Source organism: Sus scrofa, chromosome 4 (assembly GCF_054392235.1).
Source record: "Sus scrofa isolate SSC_HxYL_T2T_F1_AM1 chromosome 4, Sscrofa_HxYL_maternal_Yorkshire_Landrace_v2.0, whole genome shotgun sequence".
NCBI lineage: Eukaryota > Metazoa > Chordata > Mammalia > Artiodactyla > Suidae > Sus > Sus scrofa.
In genome coordinates, this window is record NC_139386.1 from 97,688,623 (window position 1) to 97,707,629 (window position 19,007).

The 19,007-nt window shown below is 46.2% G+C and overlaps 1 protein-coding gene across 26 annotated transcripts in view; it reads left to right on the forward strand.

The window, feature by feature from the left end:
- Window positions 1–19,007, forward strand: part of ARHGEF11 (Rho guanine nucleotide exchange factor 11) — a 114,510-nt gene that overhangs the window by 47,140 nt on the left and 48,363 nt on the right. For 14 of the 26 annotated variants that reach the window (XM_021089644.2, XM_085022684.1, XM_085022688.1 and 11 more), the window contains exons 2-4: window positions 13,292–13,380; window positions 14,902–15,000; window positions 18,842–18,891. In XM_021089644.2, the coding sequence (XP_020945303.1) occupies window positions 13,292–13,380; window positions 14,902–15,000; window positions 18,842–18,891 (238 nt within the window). Of the gene's footprint in view, window positions 1–3,682; window positions 4,103–11,762; window positions 11,796–12,946; window positions 12,962–13,291; window positions 13,381–14,901; window positions 15,001–18,841; window positions 18,892–19,007 lie in introns of those variants that run through there. The other 12 variants (XM_021089639.2, XM_021089647.2, XM_021089642.2 and 9 more) reach the window with 3 other exon arrangements.

Here is a 19,007-nt window from a genome sequence, read left to right on the forward strand (position 1 = left end):
CCTAGTCTAGGAACCTCCATGTACCTTGGGTGCGGCCCTTAAAAAATAAATTAAATAAATGAATAAAATAAAAATTGACTTGAATAACAATTCGATTTGTATGAAGTAAACCCAGTCTTTTGAAAGTTTGTATTTAAAGTGTTATTATCACCTTCAGAAAGATTTCCTTCAGAGCACATTTCCCTATCTTTCCAGGAAAACTTTAGGTAAAACAAGATATACCTGTTGAGTGATTTTTGGTTTACAAATAATTTATCACAGTCCCCGTTGAGAAGTACTAATTTTATCAACATGAAAGCTGAAACTTAGAAACTTACACCACAGCTCACGGCGCCAGACCCTTAACCCACTGATCAAGGCCAGAGATCGAACCCAAATCCTGGTGGATGCTAGTCAGATTCGTTAACTGCCGAGCCACAACGGGAACTCCGTGGCTCCACCATTTAATAGCTGTGTGTCTTTGGGCAAACTGTTTAACTTCTCTGAATCTCATTTTTCTCATCTGTTAAGGAAAATAACAATGTCTACCTCACCAAGTTACTCTGCGGATTAAATGAATGCCTGTAACATATTAGGTGCTCATTCTATGTAATTTTCTTCTCCTTTTTCAAGGGTATACAAAAAAGTAGGGCAGAGTTGGTCTAGAACCCAGATGTCTAGACTGTCAATCCCACCCTCTCACCACCTCGGCCTGCTCCCTCCCTGCAACTGTGGCAGCCTCAGTGACTTCCCTTCCTGCCTGCACCCTGTCCCCAGCTTGAGCATGCATGTGGGGCACACACAAACACACACACTCTCACCCAGCTGGATTTTCCTAAATCTCGCTTTGCTGTCTCCGTGTCTGGAGTTATACGGCTAGTGAAGGAAGCATTAGCACCCATGCTGAGGTCTCCTGGCCCCTTGCTGTCCTAAAGCACATTGTTTTCATCAAAGGTAGCAGTTGGATGGAGGATTCTTAGACAAAAGTAAATGAGTGTGGACTAAATATAACAGCAGTAGGTCATTTGCTTCAGGGAAGGTCTGTGAAATGGTTGCATCTGCATAGATAACTTAAAAAGTGTTTATTTTGTTGTTGTTGTTGTTTTGTCTTTCTACTTTTTAGGGCCGCACCCGCGGCACATGGAAGTTCCCAGGCCAGGGGTCCAATCGGAGCTACAGCTGCTGACCCACACCACAGCCAGCAATGCCAGATCTGAGCCGTGTCTGTGACCTACACCACAGCCCATGGCAACGCTGGATCTTAACCCACTGAGCCAGGCCAGGGATCAAACCTGCAACCTCATGGTTCCTAGTTGGATTCGTTTCTGCTGCACCATGATGGGAACTCCAGAAGTGTTTATTTTGTGTTATGAGGTAGAATGTGATGGCTTTGGCAGTAGGTTACTAATTATTAACAAGAATAGCAGTCATTTTTTGAGCATTGCTCTGTGCCAGGCATTGTGCTAGAGACTTCACTTACACGTTACGCCAATTCTTACAACAGGGTGGGTAGTCAGTATTCCACTTCTGTAGATGAGAAAACTGAGGTTCACAGAAAGTCATTTTTCCCTCAGCCACACAAATGATCAGAGACAGAGCCAGGGTGCAAACCTGTTCTGTCTTTAACTCCACACTCTCCCACACCATTCCTCAATACCAGTTTAAATTCCTAAGCATATCCTCAGCATTGAGCTTTTTCTAAGGGACCACATGTCACAACAAATTAGAGAAATCAGCTATGCATCTATACCTGTGCTGGTAGATCCTGGGGGGGGGGGGCGCTAGTCGGGTGTTGGGTTCTGAGTGAAGAGAAGGGTGCCCAGGCAGGCTGGTGTGGCCTCGTTCTCTGCTTGGCATGGCAGGTGGCTGCCCTTGGAGACCCAGAGATCATACGGCACGCTTTCAGGAGCTCACAGTGCAGCAAGCAAGGGAGAAAGCTTGGCGCCTGTGTACAAAATATTTTGGCGGAGATATATACCAGGTGCTGTGGGAAACAGGAGCTTGGGAGAGGTGACTCTGGGAAGGCTTTTAGTTTCCTTGGACAGGTCTGAAGGGCAGGAGGCCCTGCCATGGGAGAAAAGGCACAGAGTGGTACAGCTGCGGCCAGAGGCCACTGGACCAGCACTGTCTGATAGAAATAGAATGCCAGCCATGCGTGTCAGTGAAAACTTTCTCGTAGCCACATTAAAAATAGTAAAGAGAAACAGGTGAATTAATTTTAATGTATATTTCATTTAACTCAGTATATTCAAAATACTGTTATTTCAACATGTAATCACTATTTTATTTTATTTTATTTTATTTTATTTTATTTTATTTTATTTTATTTTATTTTATTTTATTCTATTTTTGCTTTTTAGGGCTGCACCTGCAGCATATGGAGGTTCCCAGGCTAGGAGTCGAAAGGAGCTACAGCTGCCAGCCTACACCACAGCCACAGCAACGCAGAATCTGAGCCACATCTGGGTCCTGCACCACAACTCACGGCAACACCAGATCCTTAACCCACTGAGTGAGGCCAGGGATTGAACCTGCATCCTCATGGATACTAGTCGGGTTCATTTCTGCTGTGCCATGATAGGAACTCCTCAGCATGTATAAACTATAAAAAGTTACTATTTTATTTTATTTTTATTATTTTTTTGTCTTTTCCTAGGGCGGCACCCACAGCAGATAGAGGTTCCCAGGCTAGGGGTCTAATTGGAGCTGTAGCTGCCAGTCTGCACCACAGCCACAGCAACATGGGATCCGAGCTGTGTCTGCAACCCACACCACAGCTCACGGCAACACCAGATCCTTAACCCACTCAGCGAGGCCAGGGATCGAACCCGAAACTTCATGGTTCCTACTCGGATTTGTTAACCACTGAGCCACGACAGGAACTCCAAAAGTTACTAGTTTATATTCCTTTTTTTTGGTACTTAGTCTTTGAAATCCTGTGTGCATTCTGTACTGAATGTGGCATTCAGTTCAGACTAGGCACATTTCAGGTTGCCTGTAGCCACACGGGACTCACGGCTCCCGATTACCCAGTGCAGGGTGAGAAGGTACTCCTGGTGTCAGCCTCCAGCCCCCACTCTGGGTGGTCTCTCTCCCGTCCGTGCTGTTCTGTTCGAGCAGCAGGACTTTCATGCCCATGCACATCCTCTCTGTCCCCCTGTGTGGAGCTGCTGTGTGCTCCAGAGAACGAGAGACAAGGAAGTTTGTCATTCAATGGAGAAAGTAAGCATCCAACAGTCCAAAAAATACGCAAATAATTGGTTACTATTGAGTTAGGCCCTGCAAAGGGCATTTCAGCGGAGGTCCAGCTTGGGTGTCGGAGAAGGCTTCCCTGAGAAGTGAACGCTGAAGCACGAAGAATAGGTGTGCGTTGGCCTGGCCGAGGTGAGAGAGAAAGCCCCTGGGATTGGCATATGGTGAGCAAGGTGGGAGGTGACAAGAGATGAGGACCTCACAGAGGACCTTCTAGGCCGTGCTGAGGATTTGGAACTTGTACGAGGACAGTGGGAAACCAGTGAAGGGTGACACGTGTTCCAACTGAGGCTTGGCGAGGCCGAGTGACTTGCCTGAGACTACACAGCCAGGACAGGGCCGAGCCGGAGCCGGAGCCCGTACTTTACCCCTAAAGCTGTGCTTTGCAAACCATACCTTCAGGGCTACGTGCCAGGTATGAAATGTGGAATCAGGCTGGCCAACCCTTTCACCATAGCAGTTCTCCGCCTCCCCTCCCTCCATATGCAGCTGTCTGCCAAGCTCCCTGCTCTGATTGTCACACAGGTCCTAAAATCTCTTGTCCTCCAAGAGACCTTCACAGAAGTAGAAAGGAGAGCTTTCCTGGCCCTGCCCTACCTAGAATTAGAACACAGCAGGAGCCACCCCCACTTTTCTGTTTATTGTTCACGCTCACCCATTCTTCTCCGGTTTCCCCTCACGTCTGACACATGGTGAGTGTACATCACCCAGTGTGGCCCTGGACAAGACTTCAGGAAGCACCATAACGCCCATTGTAAAGTGCCCAGGACCTGACACTTCTAAAGACCTGAACAAATACTACCTCTTTGGTCCACACCTCAGCTCTGGGAGTAAGAAAGGACATGCACGCTCCTTCAGCAGACATTTTGGGGTGAGTCCCCGTCATACACCAGATACTTGGCTGGCGATCCAAGGGCAAGTACGATGCTGTCCTTGTTCTTAAGGGGTTAAGATCTAGTGGGGAAAACTGATGACAGGCTCAGAAGTTAAGGGGCTTGTTTTGAGAGTTCCTCAAAGTTATGATACTCTCAATAAGCAACCACTTGGGCAGTCTGTTAAAATGAAAATAATATTCACACCGTAGACCTGCTGAGTTGAACCCCCAGGGGTTGGAGCCTCCAGTGATTGGTATGCTGCTCTACGGATAGTAAATGATCCACTTGAGATGTGAGCCTTTTCTGGCTATATCGCCGGAGACTTTTCTGCTCCTGTTTTTCTGCCCTCTACCTTTACAGGTGGAAGAATGGACACAAGAAGTCAAGTGGGTGGTGGCCCAAGGGCCCACAGTGAACTAGAGACAGAAATGGGTCAGCACCTGAATTCCCCTGATTTCCAAGCCCAACCCCTTTCTGCAGTGCCATGTAAAGTGTTAACTTTGGAGTTCTGTTGTGACACAGAGGATTACAAACCCAACTAGTTTCCATGAGGATTCTGGTTCGATTCCTGGCCTCACTCAGTGGGTTAAGGATCTGGCATTGCCGCAAGCTGCCATGTAGGTCACGAATGTGGCTCGGATCTGACGCTGCTATGGCGTAGCGGGGTGGCTATGGCTCTGATTCGATCCCTAGCCTGGGCGCTTCCATATGCTGTGGGTGCAGCCCTAAAGAGACCCCCCCCCAAAAAAAGTTAATTTTGCACTCTGGTTCTGATTGTAACTGCTACTTTTATTTGATCTGTACCCTTTTTTTCTCCCCTCTGAATGTTTTCAATTATGTAAGCTCTTAGGGAGCATTTGTATCATATTCTATTAGCAAGGGTTGTCTGCAGATAGGCCTCTTTTCTTTACTCGGGAGATGTACAGTGTTTCCAGTCTCAGACTGTAGGGAAACTTCTACCCAGAGGCAGAATCCTTGCAAAGTTAGGGTGCCAGGAGGCTGCTTAAAGCTCCACCCTGGTAGATAAGAGAAACCAGACCAGTAAGACTAGGTCAGGGTTCAGTGAAGGTGGACTTTTATCTAGAACCGAAGTTCTGGCAGGGTAGCTCTTTCCTGGTTTACTGCTCCTCACTTTTTTTTTTTCCGCCAATTCTAGGGCCACTCCTGCGGCATATGGAGGTTCCCAGGCTAGGGGTCGAATTGGAACTGTAGCCACCAGCCTGCGCCGGAGCCACAGCCACATGGGATCCAAGCCATGTCTGTGACCTACACCATGGCTCACAGCAATGCTGGATCCTTAACCCACTGAGCAAGGCCAGGGATCGAACCCACGACCTCATGGTTCCTAGTTGGATTCATTAACCACTGAGCCACGACAGGAACTCCAACTGCTCCTCACTTTAGGGAGGGATTTAAGAACATTACTTTGCCCCAGACTCAAAAGACCTAGTTCAGCCCATGTATAGTGTGCTTTTTATATCTATCATATGTGCTTTATATGTCTTTATATACCTATATTGAATGTATGTATTATGTATCTATCTCTTATGTATGTATCATGTCACATGGGTGTACACATGTGAGATGCAGCTGCCTGTGTGTGTGTGTGTGTGTGTGTGTGTGTGTGTGTAAAAGGAAAAAGAGAAAGTCCAATAAAGACCAGTTACCCACATATGGCCATAGGTCATATAACATTGTATTTAGGAGCACAGACCTTGAAGTCAGACCAACTTTATGTGCATTTTAACTCCGCTTAACCTCTCTTTTCACTCATCTGAGGATGGAGATGTGTGCTACCTACCTCACCAGGCTCTTGTGATGATTACATGAGATAATGTAAGTCACATGTGTAGCGCGGTACCCGGTCAGTAGTGAGAACTTAATAATTATTATCTCAGGAGTTCCCGTCGTGGCTCAGAAAAACGAATCACCCTAGTATCCATGAGGACACGGGTTCAGTCCCTGGCCTCGCCCAGCGGGTCGGGGACCCAGCATTGCCATGAGCTATGGTATAACTTGCAGATGTGGCTTGGATCTGGTGTTGCTGTGGCTTGTGGTGTAAGCCAGCAGCTGTAGCTCTGATTTGACCCCTAGCCTGGGAACCTCCATGTGCCATGGGTGCGGCCCTAAAAATAAATAAATAAATAAATAAATAAATAAATAAAATCTCAGGAGCAGGGATATTCTAAGCCTTTTCCTCCTTCACACATTTGTAGTGGAGGGGGATGAGTTGACCAGGAACCTCCCATTGAAGGGGCTGATACCACCTGCTTGTCACTGTGTGTGAGACTAAAGCCCCAGTGGTTCCAAAACTTCTGCCTTTTCAAGGGAAACCAGAAACCTATATTTCTTTTTAATGTGAAATTACCTGATTTTCAACATTTGTAACAACTGATTTGAAGTACTCACACACACACAAATACCACACATTGGCCAGTGGAAGGGCTCTGTGGGCTGGTTACCACTCTTCAGCTTTGCCTTTTTCTTGCTTCATCACACACCCTCTAGGCCAGGCTGAGGATGCTGTTTCACCACGTTTTTACAGAGTGCCTATTCTGTGCCTGCTGCTGGAGGGCTTACCGGGAAGGATCACAACCTTTGCCCTCTGGCCGAGAGGCGGGACTAACACACCAGGTGATAGGGAGCAGTGTGTGAGGGAGGAGCTTTTGTGCGACAGTGTGGGCCACGTGGTAAAGGAAAGGATGAGGAAGTGGAAGATTTCTGTGACCTGATCGTGGGATTTCTTTGAGGATATATTAAATGAAAAAAGCAAAATGTTAAAGATGTAGGAGCTACTACCTGTTGTGAAAGTAAGAAAGGGAAATAGGAATGTTTATATGTATTGGCTTAGTTTTTCCAAGAAGAAACACAAAGAAAACCAAAAACAAATGAAGATGGTTACTTACAGAGGAGTGGGATGAAGGGACAGGGATGTTTCTTCTCAGTGTACCCTTTAAATTGCATGTTGAGTTTTCAGCCATGTAAATGTTTGACAGATTCACAAAAAATTCAAATAAGCCTGAAAAATCAAACCCTAGAATTTAGTGCAAATATAAAAAGAAACCTAAATGCATTTCAAATTGATAATATAAAAAAGAATTAATCCAAAGTAACTTACACGCCCAGCATTGGCTGTGTACCTTTAGTGGGGTATAGCCCAAGGACAAAAAGAATTGCAGGGAAACTCTGGACTTTACGTAGAAAGTTTGATGCTACCAGTGTTATTGGTGTGGTAACCCTAGAAACAATCTTATAGAGCAAATGAGTAAATATATTACTGTTGTTTGTGAAAAAGGTTCTCACTGTGGGAAAAGGAAGATAAAATAAGGAATTGGGGAAGATGACGAATCATGCTGTACTGTTGGAGTCAAACGAAATTTCATCGTGAACTCACAATTTCTTAGTCATTCCTAACTCTGTCCGTTGAAAGGGCCTAAAAGCGGTAACACCTTAGCAGCAACGAGCACCTAGCATCCAGATCTTGTTTCTAAATACATTTCCTACTAAAAGGAACCAGGGTACCTTAGAGAAATGTTTGAGTCCAGTTCTGGCATAGGGAAAGTACAAGGTAAGCCTAGAGTATTTTTTTGTGTGTTCCAGAAAGCAAGGATGCACTCTAAGACAGATGGTGACACTTTAAAAGGATACAGGAGCTGGCTTGTACAAGCTCCCATCAGCCAAATCAGGACAATTTTAACATTTTTTTAAAAGCAGTAATGGATTATAATGCATTGGGGGAAAAAATTCCTAAGTTCATAGCACTACTTCAAAAAAGGGATAAAATGGCAAGATTTCCTGCTAATAGATGTAGAAGGCATGATAGAATTAGCAGAGTGCCATTTTGCAAGCACCAGTGCAAGAAGTGTTCCGGCAGTAGTCATCAGTGGATAGAAATCTTATTGGATGACTAGCATTTGGGCAAGATATTTATACAGTCTCCAAATATCTTCCCACAGATTTCCTTTTAATTCGAAAGAGAAAATACACTTACCATTGAAAAAAAATAGCTGGCCTGAACTCTTCCAGAAAAGTGGGCAGGTTGGGGAGGAGGATTGGGTACTCTAGATTAAATGAATCTAAAAGCCATGAGTGGAGTTCCCGTCATGGCTCAGGGGCTAACGAATCCAACTAGGAACCATGAGATTGCGGGTTCAATCCCTGGCCTTGCTCAGTGGGTTAAGGATCCGGTGTTGCCGTGAGCTGTGGTGTGGGTTGCAGATGCAGCTTGGATCTGGTGTAGGCTGGTGGCTACAGCTCCAATTAGACCCCTAGCCCGGGAATCTCCATATGCCATGGTGCGGCCCTAGAAAAGGCAAAAAGACAAAAAATAAAATAAAAGCCATGAGTAAATGCAGTTCTAAGATCTATGATTGGATCATGGATTGAGGCAGTTGGGGAACAACTTTGTAGGAGATTCATGAAACAACTGAGGAAATTTGAATATGGACTCTCTATTAGATAATATAATTGTATCAGAGTTAAACTCAGTGGGTGTGCTGATAGCATTGTGGTTATAGAGAATTCCAAGGGCCTTGGGGGACACATGCTCAGATATTTAGGAGGAAAATGTCACAATGTCTGCAACTTTCAAATGGGAAAAAGTGTCTAATCATAGAAAGAAAAATGTGACAAATGTTAATTGATGAATCTAGATGAATCTAGATGAAGGTGTTCATCATGCTACTCCTTCAACTTTAATAGAGGTTGGAAATTTTTCTCAAAAAATATTAGAGGAAAAGAAATGCAAGCTGTAGTGTCCCAGGAAGCCTTCCCGGAATCAATGCCACTTGACCGGAGTCTTGAAAAAGGAATAAGAAGGGATGGAGAGAAGGGAGGACAGAGGCCATATGAAGGCAGAGGTGAGAATGAGCGCAGCACCTTTTAGGATCTGGCAGAGGTAGGAAGAAGTGTACAAGTAATAAGAGGGAATTGGAAAGGTACTTGGATCCATTTGATGAAAGGCCTTTAATACCAGGTGATTGCACATACATCTAATCACATGGATAGTAAGAAGGGAAATCATGGGTTCTCAATTGGGGGGCCCAAAGAAATAGTGTTTGGGAAAGTTAGTCTGTTGTGGTAGAATGCTGGACGGATGGGAGAGTGAAAACAAGAGGTTTGTTTTTTTTTCCCCAGCATCCAGGCTTGAGGCAGTGGGTTATGTGGCTTAAAGTGATAGATATCAATGATAATACAAAGAAAGGAGCAACTCTGGGAAAGCATAAGAGGACTTACCAGGCTCCATAACTGACTGACTAAATAAGAGGGTTACTGAGAAGTTGGATCAGAAGATCCGTGTCGGCGATGCCATTTAGAGAGCCACAAATTTGGGGGAGAAACTTCTGTATTCTCCTGAGCCTTCTCTATACCCCTCAGGTGTGTATCTATTAGAGTAATACTTAGGCTGTAATCCACCTTGCCCTCCACTGTCCCTGCCCTAGCCTGTGATTTTTTTTTTTTTTTTAAGAGGAACTTTCAGTGGCTGCTGAAATGATCCTTGGCTATGCCCCTAACAGTCCTCTACAGCCAGGTACATGAACCTTGGCTTCATATACCATCAGTTATGTTGAACAGCTCCCAAACCAGGTTAAATGCAAACCCAAACTAGGTTAAGTTACCAGAGACCGCTCCTTCTAGGCTTTAGTATGGGCATAGGAAACCAGTTTCCTACAGAGCCAAGCAGAACAAGGCAAGGAAGAGGCCCAAGCTGTCCCAAGATAGAATGGACTTTCTCCTGGAGTAATGAGAGAGGAGTTTAAGCCTATTATGGGTAACCCGGTGGTGGGGTGTTGTGGATGCAGCCAAAGACAGTAGATGAGGAGCTGCGATTAAAAGACCTTTAAACGTCTATTCTGAGACTCCTTTACTGATGGGGGTGGGGTGGGGTGGGGTGGGGAGAGCTCTTGCCACTCAGTGTTTGCACTAAAGTTTTGTGCATTTGCTAGTCACCTGCAAGTGACCGTGTCTCATTCAGTTTTGAACCCCCTAGTGCCTGAAGCAGCCCTGTGCAGCAGGACTTTGTGCAGTGATGGCAGTGTTTCATTCTGCACTGGCCTGTACAGTAGCCATCAACCAACCGTATGTAGCCACTAGCCATAAAACAACTGAGAAACTGAGTTTTAAATTTAAATATCTACGTGTGGCTAGTGGCTGTTGTATTAGATAGCTAGCACATGTCTAGATTCTAGTACTCTTTTTTTTTTTCCAGTTTTACTGAGATGTAGTTGGCATACAGTGTTGCCTAAGTTTAAGATGTGCAGCATAATGACATGCATGTATTGCAAAATGATTACCACCGTAAGTTTAGTTATATCACCCATAGATTCTAGAACATTTATTAAATGGCGAACTAAGTTGACGCTTTACCTTGGATGAGGAGGCGGGGGGCTGGGGGTGGGCAGGGCATGATGAAATCTGAGCACCAAAAGTTGTAGCTTCTGAATTCTACGTTCTTGGAGTTCCCATCGTGGCGCAGTGGTTAACGAACCCGACTAGGAACCATGAGGTTGCGGGTTCGGTCCCTGCCCTTGCTCAGTGGGTTAACGATCCGGCGTTGCCGTGAGCTGTGGTGTAGGTTGCAGACGCGGCTTGGATCCCACGCTGCTGTGGCTCTGGCGTAGGCTGGTGGCTACAGCTCCGATTCGACCCCTAGCCTGGGAACCTCCATATGCCGTGAGAGCGGCCCAAGAAAATGGCAAAAAGACAAAAAAAAAAAAAAAAAAAAAAAAAATGAATTCTACGTTCTTGACTGGCTGATAGAATGGGAACGCTAGGGAGCAGAGTAGCAAGAAGGAACAGTATGGGCAAAAGCAGGCGCTGGAAACCACATCGAGTGAAAGGACAGTGAAGGGCAGGGACCAAAAATAGGATGAAGGAGTTCCCATTCTGGCTCAGTGGTAATGAACCTGACTAGTGTCCACAAGGGTTCGGGTTCGATCCCTGTCCCTACTCAGTTGCCATGAGCTGCGGTGTAGGTCGCAGACGTGGCTCAGACTCTGCGTTGCTTTGGTGGAGGCCGGCAGCTACAGTTCCCCTAGCCTGGGAACTTCCATATGCCGCAGGTATGGCTCTTTAAAAGAAAAAAAAAAGTAGGATGGAGCACTTAACTGTGTCAGACACCAGGGACGCTGACCATCAAGACTACCTGACTTCATGGACTTTACAGCCTAGTCTGCATAGCCCTACAGACAAGCAGACAAGCAGGTCCGTTGGTTGGTCGTGCTGCAGTAGGGATAGGTCCTGGGAGCTGTGGAAGCCTGGCGGGGGGGCAGGGGGGGCTGGGGGAGGTTGGGGAGGGAGGGAAGCGCTGACTGGCATCAGGCAGTACTTCCTGTTCAAGGCTATGGCTAATAGCCTCACTTGAAGATAGGGTGACCTTTCTCCCGGGGACAATGGGGAAGCTCTGAAAGGTTTTAAACAGCAAAATAGTGCAGGTAAATTTGCGTTTTATTAAGATGGCCATACTGCATTGTGGCCAGTTTCCACCCTTGGGTCCTTCTTAGCTCAGTTGTGGCTTTTCTTTTGAACCGTCTCCAGTGTCTTGTCTGGTTTATGTCTTGTTTTGTTTTTCTTCCTTTCTTCCTCCTTTCCTGCGTCGTTCTCTCCTGGGCCCCACGCTCTCTTCTTCCTTGATGTCCTTCTCTCTCTGATCCAAAGATCAGCCAGTAAAAAGCAGTCTCACCTGTCCAGGTAAGTGGGGTGCCAGGGTGAAAGGGGAAGAAGACCCTCCCTTTAAATCTACAAGTTATTTATTTGTACTTTATAATACTTATTATTTGAATAGTTAGTACCTTTACAGGACTCAGAATTTAAATGGTACAAACAAGAATATAATGAAACGATTCCATCCCTTTGTCCCAGCACAGTTTCCTTCTTTAGAGGTAGCCAGTGGTATAAGTTTCTTTTGTACCCATCCAGAGGTATTTTAGATATTTTTTGTATGTGTAAACAAACATATAAGCAAATCATTTCCTTCTCTCCTATTGTCTGCTTAATTCTGCATCTTGCTTTTTTCACTCAACAACATGTCTTAGAGACCATTCCTTATCATATATAAAGAGCCTACTCATTTTTTTATGTGACTGAATACCATGTCAGTATATTGATATAATGCAGTTTATTTACGCAGTCACCCATTGTGAACACTTGGATTCTTTGCTGTGGTTTGCCGCTGCCCACGGTGCTTCCATGCAGACCCTTCTACATAGTCATTCCATAGATATGAGGAGCTGATGCCCTTTGGAGGGGGAGCAACTGTTGATTAGGAACTGGCAGCCCATAGGCTTTTCTAAGAAGGAGAGGCACAGCACTGGTCTGGGCTTCTGTTCTTGCAGGGGCCCTATTAAAGAGAGCGAGTGATAAGCCTTCTGGTTTGGTGATGTGTGGTACCTTGAGGTTTTAGGGCCTTATAGTTTCTAAGCAGGGTGCCTTAGCCGCCTGTAGGAAGGGGCTTGGAATACTGCCATCAAACCGACCAGATTCCTGTTCTCCTGTGGCACACACAAAATGAACAGAATTTCAGAGGCCTGAGCCATTGTTGTACCTCTTCCGTCTAGAAAAGTGTCTAAGTTGCCAATTACTCAACAGGTAAAGGTGCCAGTTACTCAACTGAAGGCCTCGTTACCCTAGGAGAGGGCCCAAGGGACAAAGCTCAGTGAGGGAGATTGTGCTACAGCCAGTGCAGTGCTCTGCTGTGTCCCTGTGGGCTTCTGTGTGTTTTGACCCACCCTTGCAGTCTCCCCCTCCTTGCAAATCATCGCCTAAAACTAACTAGCTGTTTGTTTTTCTCCTGTCTTTTTCTCGCATTCATTTTCTCTGCTGCCTCCGTTCTGTTCCATCAGCCCCATTGCAGCCTGGTAAGACCCACCAAGCGTGTGTATTTGTGCACACCCTGTTCTTGCTATTGTCTCTTTGTCTCCTGACTCCAGGATGGGCTATTTCCCTTCACGCCTTGCTGGGTATTAAAGAGATCATGCTTGCCCTGCCAGCCTAGGAGTCCAGATAGGTGGTATTGCCAGTGGGGTAGATGTGGCTCATCTCCCACTAGATTGAGCGGGTTACAGGGTGAGAGGGTCAGTCTCTCGTTACCCAAGACCTAGGGCCCCTTTTCACAGAGCTTCCTTCTCCTGCAAGGCTGGTCGCTCTCTGCCCAGTTCACTGATGTGCTTTTCTTGCTCTTTCTCCAGGTTAAGTAGCCTGTCTTTGGGAGATTCAGCACCCGAACGCAAGTCCCCTTCCCACCACCGCCAACCCTCTGACACCTCTGAGACAGCAGGTAAGCACCTTCTCAGGCATTAACACATGGACACAGGCGTGTTAGCCCACATAGATCTGCAGAGCGCAGATGTTAAACAGCTTAACCTTTATATTGAACTCGTATCGTGTTATATGTTTTGTACAAATTGCCCGCTTCAGTCCTTTTATCAATGGTAGAAAGCGGACTTTTATTATCCCTATTTTATAGATGAGGAAGCTGAGACCCAGATGGGTTAAGAAATTTACCAAGTGTGCAAGCTTGTCGGAGACAAAACCAGGACCTGAAACCAGAAGGGGCTTAATTCTAGAACTCGTGCTTTATCCGTTACGGGAAACAGTCACACATATATACCTACATACACGCACGATGTCGCGTACACACCCACAGGGATGGAGACCGTTGGGAGTTACAGTTATTTTTCTTTTTCTTTTTTGCTTTTTAGGGCCGCACCCATGGCATAAGGAAGTTCCCAGGCTAGGGGTCGAATCAGAGCTGTAGCCGCCAGCCTACACCATAGCCACAGCAACGCAGGATCTGAGCCCATCTGCAACCTGCACCACAGCTCAAGGACAATGCTGGATCCCTGACTCACTGAGCGAGGCCAGGGATCAAACCCATATCCTCCCAGACACTGGTCGGATTCGTTTCTGCTGCACCACAACAGGAACTCCTAGCCTTTCTTTCTTTTTTCCTACGGTCTGCATATGGTTGTACATGTGACAGAAGGGGTTTTCTCTTGTCATTTATCCTTCCCTGGATTTGGCAAGGGGCCAGCCCTGAGTCACCCCACATGACTTAGCCAACTTCTCAGAGAGTCAACAAGCACTGGTGTCCCTCCTGCTGAATTCATTGGACATAATTTGATGGAAAACTTCCAGTCTCATTTAGGCTTCAATCACAGGGCTGTTTCTCTGTAATATTAGTTTTTTGTTTTTTGTTTTCTCTTTTTTAATGGCTGCACCTGTGGCATATGGAAGTGCCTAGGCTAGGGATTGAATTGGAGCTGCAGCTGAAGCCTAAGCCACAGCCAACAAATCTGAGCCACATCTGGGGCCAGCGCTGCAGCTTGTGGCAACCCTGAATCCTTAACCCACTGAACGAGGCCAGGGACTGAACCTGCATCCTCATAGAGACAATGTCAGTAGATTCCTAACCTGCTGAGCCACAGTGGGAACTCCCTGTGATATTAGTCTTCAGCCTGGAGTTGGCTATGCTCCTTCTTTGGTCAGTCTCATCCAAACAGACCTAAAAAAACAGACACACAAGAGAGACAGACATCTCAGCGCCTCAGAGAAGGGAATTTCTTGTATAGAATACAAAGTTGATGAGAGGGTTTTGTCGATCACTGAGAAAAGCATGCAGTGCAGTAGTGTGTTTGGACAGGATAGATAGGTCTGGGGAATCTGGTTCAGTCTGGAAAGGCTTCTTGGAAGAAGAAACGCACCGGGTTTTTCCTGGGTTGGTCTTGGCTCGTGTGCACTAACTTTGCAATGACAGTTCCTACCCAACCCCTTCTTTCTCCTTCTTACCTCTCACCAGGTCTTGTTCAACGCTGTGTCATCATCCAAAAGGACCAGCATGGCTTTGGCTTCACAGTCAGTGGGGATCGCATCGTTCTGGTGCAGTCTGTGCGGCCCGGTGAGTGTTGTGTCCCTGCCACCTGTGTTCGTACAAAGCCATCATGTGTGTGACAGTGCCGTAGGCTCAGAGAACTTGTGTGTGCTTTCCCTACAGGCCCGGGCGTCCTGGGGCATAAATGAATTACTCTAGAACTGGTTCCACAGGGTGTCTCAGGAGGTCTCCACAATGCTGAGCCTCCAGGCAGAATTTCAGGCTCACAGGAGGCTTGTTTCCCCTGTGGAAAGTGTGAAACTGCCAGAATAGCCCTCAGGTCATCAGGCAGGCACCTGATTGCCCTCCAGGGGAGCCCTTCTTCCTGGGTCAGAAGATGCTGTGGAGAAATCCAAGACCCCCTCTTCACACTCACCTTCACGTGACCTTGCTCAGTGCGCTGTGGTGGTCACGTTGGTGCTCACAGTTGTTCACAGTTATGTTCACGGTTGAGCCAGGCCCAGTGGTCCCAAACGTATTTGCAAGTACCGTGAACACTAAGTAATAAATGACCAAAAGATGCGTGTTGGACAACACCCAGGAGGAAAGGGCGTTTGGAAGTTTGTGTTACGAAGCGTAGTCGTTTCCCTCTGATCGGTCTGGGAAGCCTTCTGAGAAGAAAGTGGGATTTCAGGGGTGGTTGGAAAGATGGAAATGGAAAACACACTGGCAGGATGGGGATTTGGTGCGAAGGGAGTAGAGAGTGGGAGGGCATTGCAGGCAAATCAGTCGAGGAACCGTCTATGTGTGAAAAAGCTTCGGATGTTTCAAAGCACCGTCATATGTCACATGGTAGAGTCATTGCTGTTAAGTGACCCAGAGTGAAGAAGACGGTCAGGAAGGACATGGGAGTGGGGGAGAGTGTGGGACAAGTATCCCTAAGAGCAGTAAACTTCACCGTAGCGCATGGGATTGGGCCTGGCAGGTGGCACATCACAGGCTTGAAGAAGAGTAGAAGGAAAGAGTCGGGAGCTGGCCCGCGTTTCCCCACCAAGTACGGGGCAAAACAGGAAGGAGATAGACTTTCCATAGTTTGGGACAAATATTTGGGATTTATTTATGGGAAAGGTGAAAGGAGAATTTCAGATTTATGAACAAAATGGGGTGTGAGTATCATACAAGGCTGTAAATAGTCATAGCTTCTTTATGTTTGTGAATTATCAGTGGGTGTTTCATTTTTCACATCCTAGGGTAGAACTCCAATAAGATACTTTTATTCGTTGCTTCCGTGTTCTGTCAAGGTTCCTGGACTAGGATGAGCCCGAGCGAGTGGGACCGCCAGTAACTTAGACTTTGCTTGATACAGAAAGTATGGGGATCCCCTCTGGTGAAGTGTGAGTTCATCACCCCTCCAGTTCTTTCTCCTCTGAGGCCTGAGCAGAGTCAGACTAGAGAGGAAAGAACAAAAAGATGGCTTGCAGTAAAATAGGAGTTTTGGAAAATGTGTGTGTGTGTGTGTGTGTGTGTGTGTTTTGGGCAGGAGAGAGGAAGAGACTTCATTTGGATTGGCATCGAAATCACAAGAGTAACAAAGCAGTTGTTATCTTTTCCAGATTTGGGGTTTCTCAGCTCACTAGTTCTCAAAGCGTGGTCCATGTCCTGCCTCCATCAGATTACCTAGGCCCTAGGACGACTGAAATCTTCTTTCCTGGGCCCAGTCCCAGAGGTGCCAAGTCCCTTTCTGGCAAGGGTCCAAGAAATATGCTTTTTAACAAATCCTCCTGGTGATTCTCCTGTTTACTGAAGCCTAGAACCTCTGCTCTAATTCCTTTACTCTGAAGAGTTCGTTTTGAATCACTCAGTTACGAGACGTTGTCTCACGTGTTTCATACAGTCAGGCAAGCTGTGCTTTCCTCTCCACCTTTAGTTTGTAGATGACCATGGAAGAGAGTTTTCGAGCTACTCACAAGTACTCTTCCATAAATAGCAGATGAGGGGCGTCTTGGTCCGAATACTGAAAAGCCAAATTGGAGTGTCGTCATCACTGTAATTTCTCTCTTGAGACTGGAAACATCTAGATGTGCTTTGTGGGAGTTTTGTTTTGATCAGATGAATGTAACTTACAGATTTAATGATCATCTTGGGGCACATTTACAAAAGACATAATTTTAATGTTTCTCATGAACTTATTTCAACATTCGTGTTTCCTATGCTTCCTGGGTATAACTTAAACGAGGAGTCTAGTTTATTTAAAACGGCATTTGGCTCTCCTTATCTGTAAGTTTTGCAACTGAGAATTCCACATCCACGGGTTCAACCAACTGCAGATTGAAGTTTCCATCTGCAGTTGGCTGAATCCACAGAAGAGAAACCCGTGGCTGTGTACTATGTCATTTCAAGTAAGGGACTTGAGCGTCTGCAGATTTTGGTGTCCATGTGGTCCTAGAACCAATCGCCACTGGATACCGAGGGATGACTGTACCTGGTGGTCAAAACCACTGCAGCTCGAGCTGAGTGGTTCCTCACCTGGAACAGTTGAGATGTGTTCTGAAAACCTCTCGGTCACAAATCAGAAGCTCTTAACTGAGTCCACTTGTCAAGGAGAAACTAAATAGTCTAAAGCAATTTTTTAAGAGAAAATAAAGCAATTTTCATTATCACCTCTTTTTTTTTTTGTCTTTTTAGGGCCGCACCCGCAGCATATGAGGTTCCCAGGCTAGGGGTGAAATCAGAGCTGTAGCCACCGGCCTACACCAGAGCCACAGCATCTGCCAGATCCGAGCCACATCTGTGACCTACATCACAGCTCATGGCAATGCTGGATCCTTAACCCACTGAGCGAGGCCAGGGATCAAACCCACGTCCTCATGGATACTAGCCGGGTTTGTTAACTGCTGAGCCATGCCAAGAACTCTCATTATCGCTTTTAATCATATGAGCCCCCAGAATATCTTTACAGGCCTCTCAGGACTTAGGGGCCACGGTTTGAAAATTCTTGCTGCAGTAGCCTTTATGTGAAATGGTTGTGTCTCCATTACCTGAATGTATTATAGGTATGGATATTGTGTCTGACTGAGGAATGCTTTTTCTCCTTAATTTTGTAAAATATAAGGCATATAAATTCAAAAAACAAAAGAAGAAAACCCACAATCCTTATACTTCTCTTAAAATGATTATTAATTCTTAAAAATGATTATTACTTTAATAATTTTATTTAATACAGTGGATTTGTTCTTCCCACTGTATAATAAAAGTGACTTTTTTCTTTTTCAGCTCGCCTGGTGGCATAAGGAAGTTTCCCGGCTAGGGATCGAAACCAAGCCACAGCTGCAGCAATGCCAGATCATTAACCCACTGTGCCCCAGTGGGAACTTTGAAATAACTCTTATTTGTCCTTGGAATACATCTGGACGTGTTCAAATAAAGTACACGTGTAGTTCCCATTGTGGCACATTGGGTTAAAAATCTGACTGCAGCAGCTTGGGTTGCTGCGGAGGCGTGGGTTCCATCCCCAGCCCAGCACAGTGGGTTGAAGGATCTGGCATTGCTGCAGCTGCAGCGTAGGTTGCAGCTTTGGCTCGGATTCAATCCCTGGCCCAGAAACTTGCATATGCCGCGGGTACTGCCATTAAAAACAAAAAAAAAAAACAAAACCAAAAAAACAAAAAAACACAGGCACTCTCCCCAGAGCCTGGTCTGGAAGATAGAGCAGGAGCTGTGACCTTGTACAGTCCACTCTAGCTCAAAGGTAGTTATGTCGCTGAAGCAGAATAGCGGACTAGGATGTACACCCAGCATTTGAGGGACTTAACCCAGAGAGGCGAGAAGAAATTTGTGGGGGAAGGTGATCTGACAGGGTCTTTGGTGTAGATTCAGCGACCTCTGGAAAAGTTGTGGGGCTCTGCTGACCAGGTCTTCTTCCTCACAGGAGGTGCAGCCATGAAAGCCGGTGTGAAAGAGGGCGACCGGATCATCAAGGTGAGTGACCTCCCACTCTGCCCTCAGCCAGAGGAGGGGGTGCGCTGTCACTCTGCCCTTGGCCCATCCCGCACACTTCTGTTTTGATGCTAGCTGCTGTCAGCCACTGAGGAGGG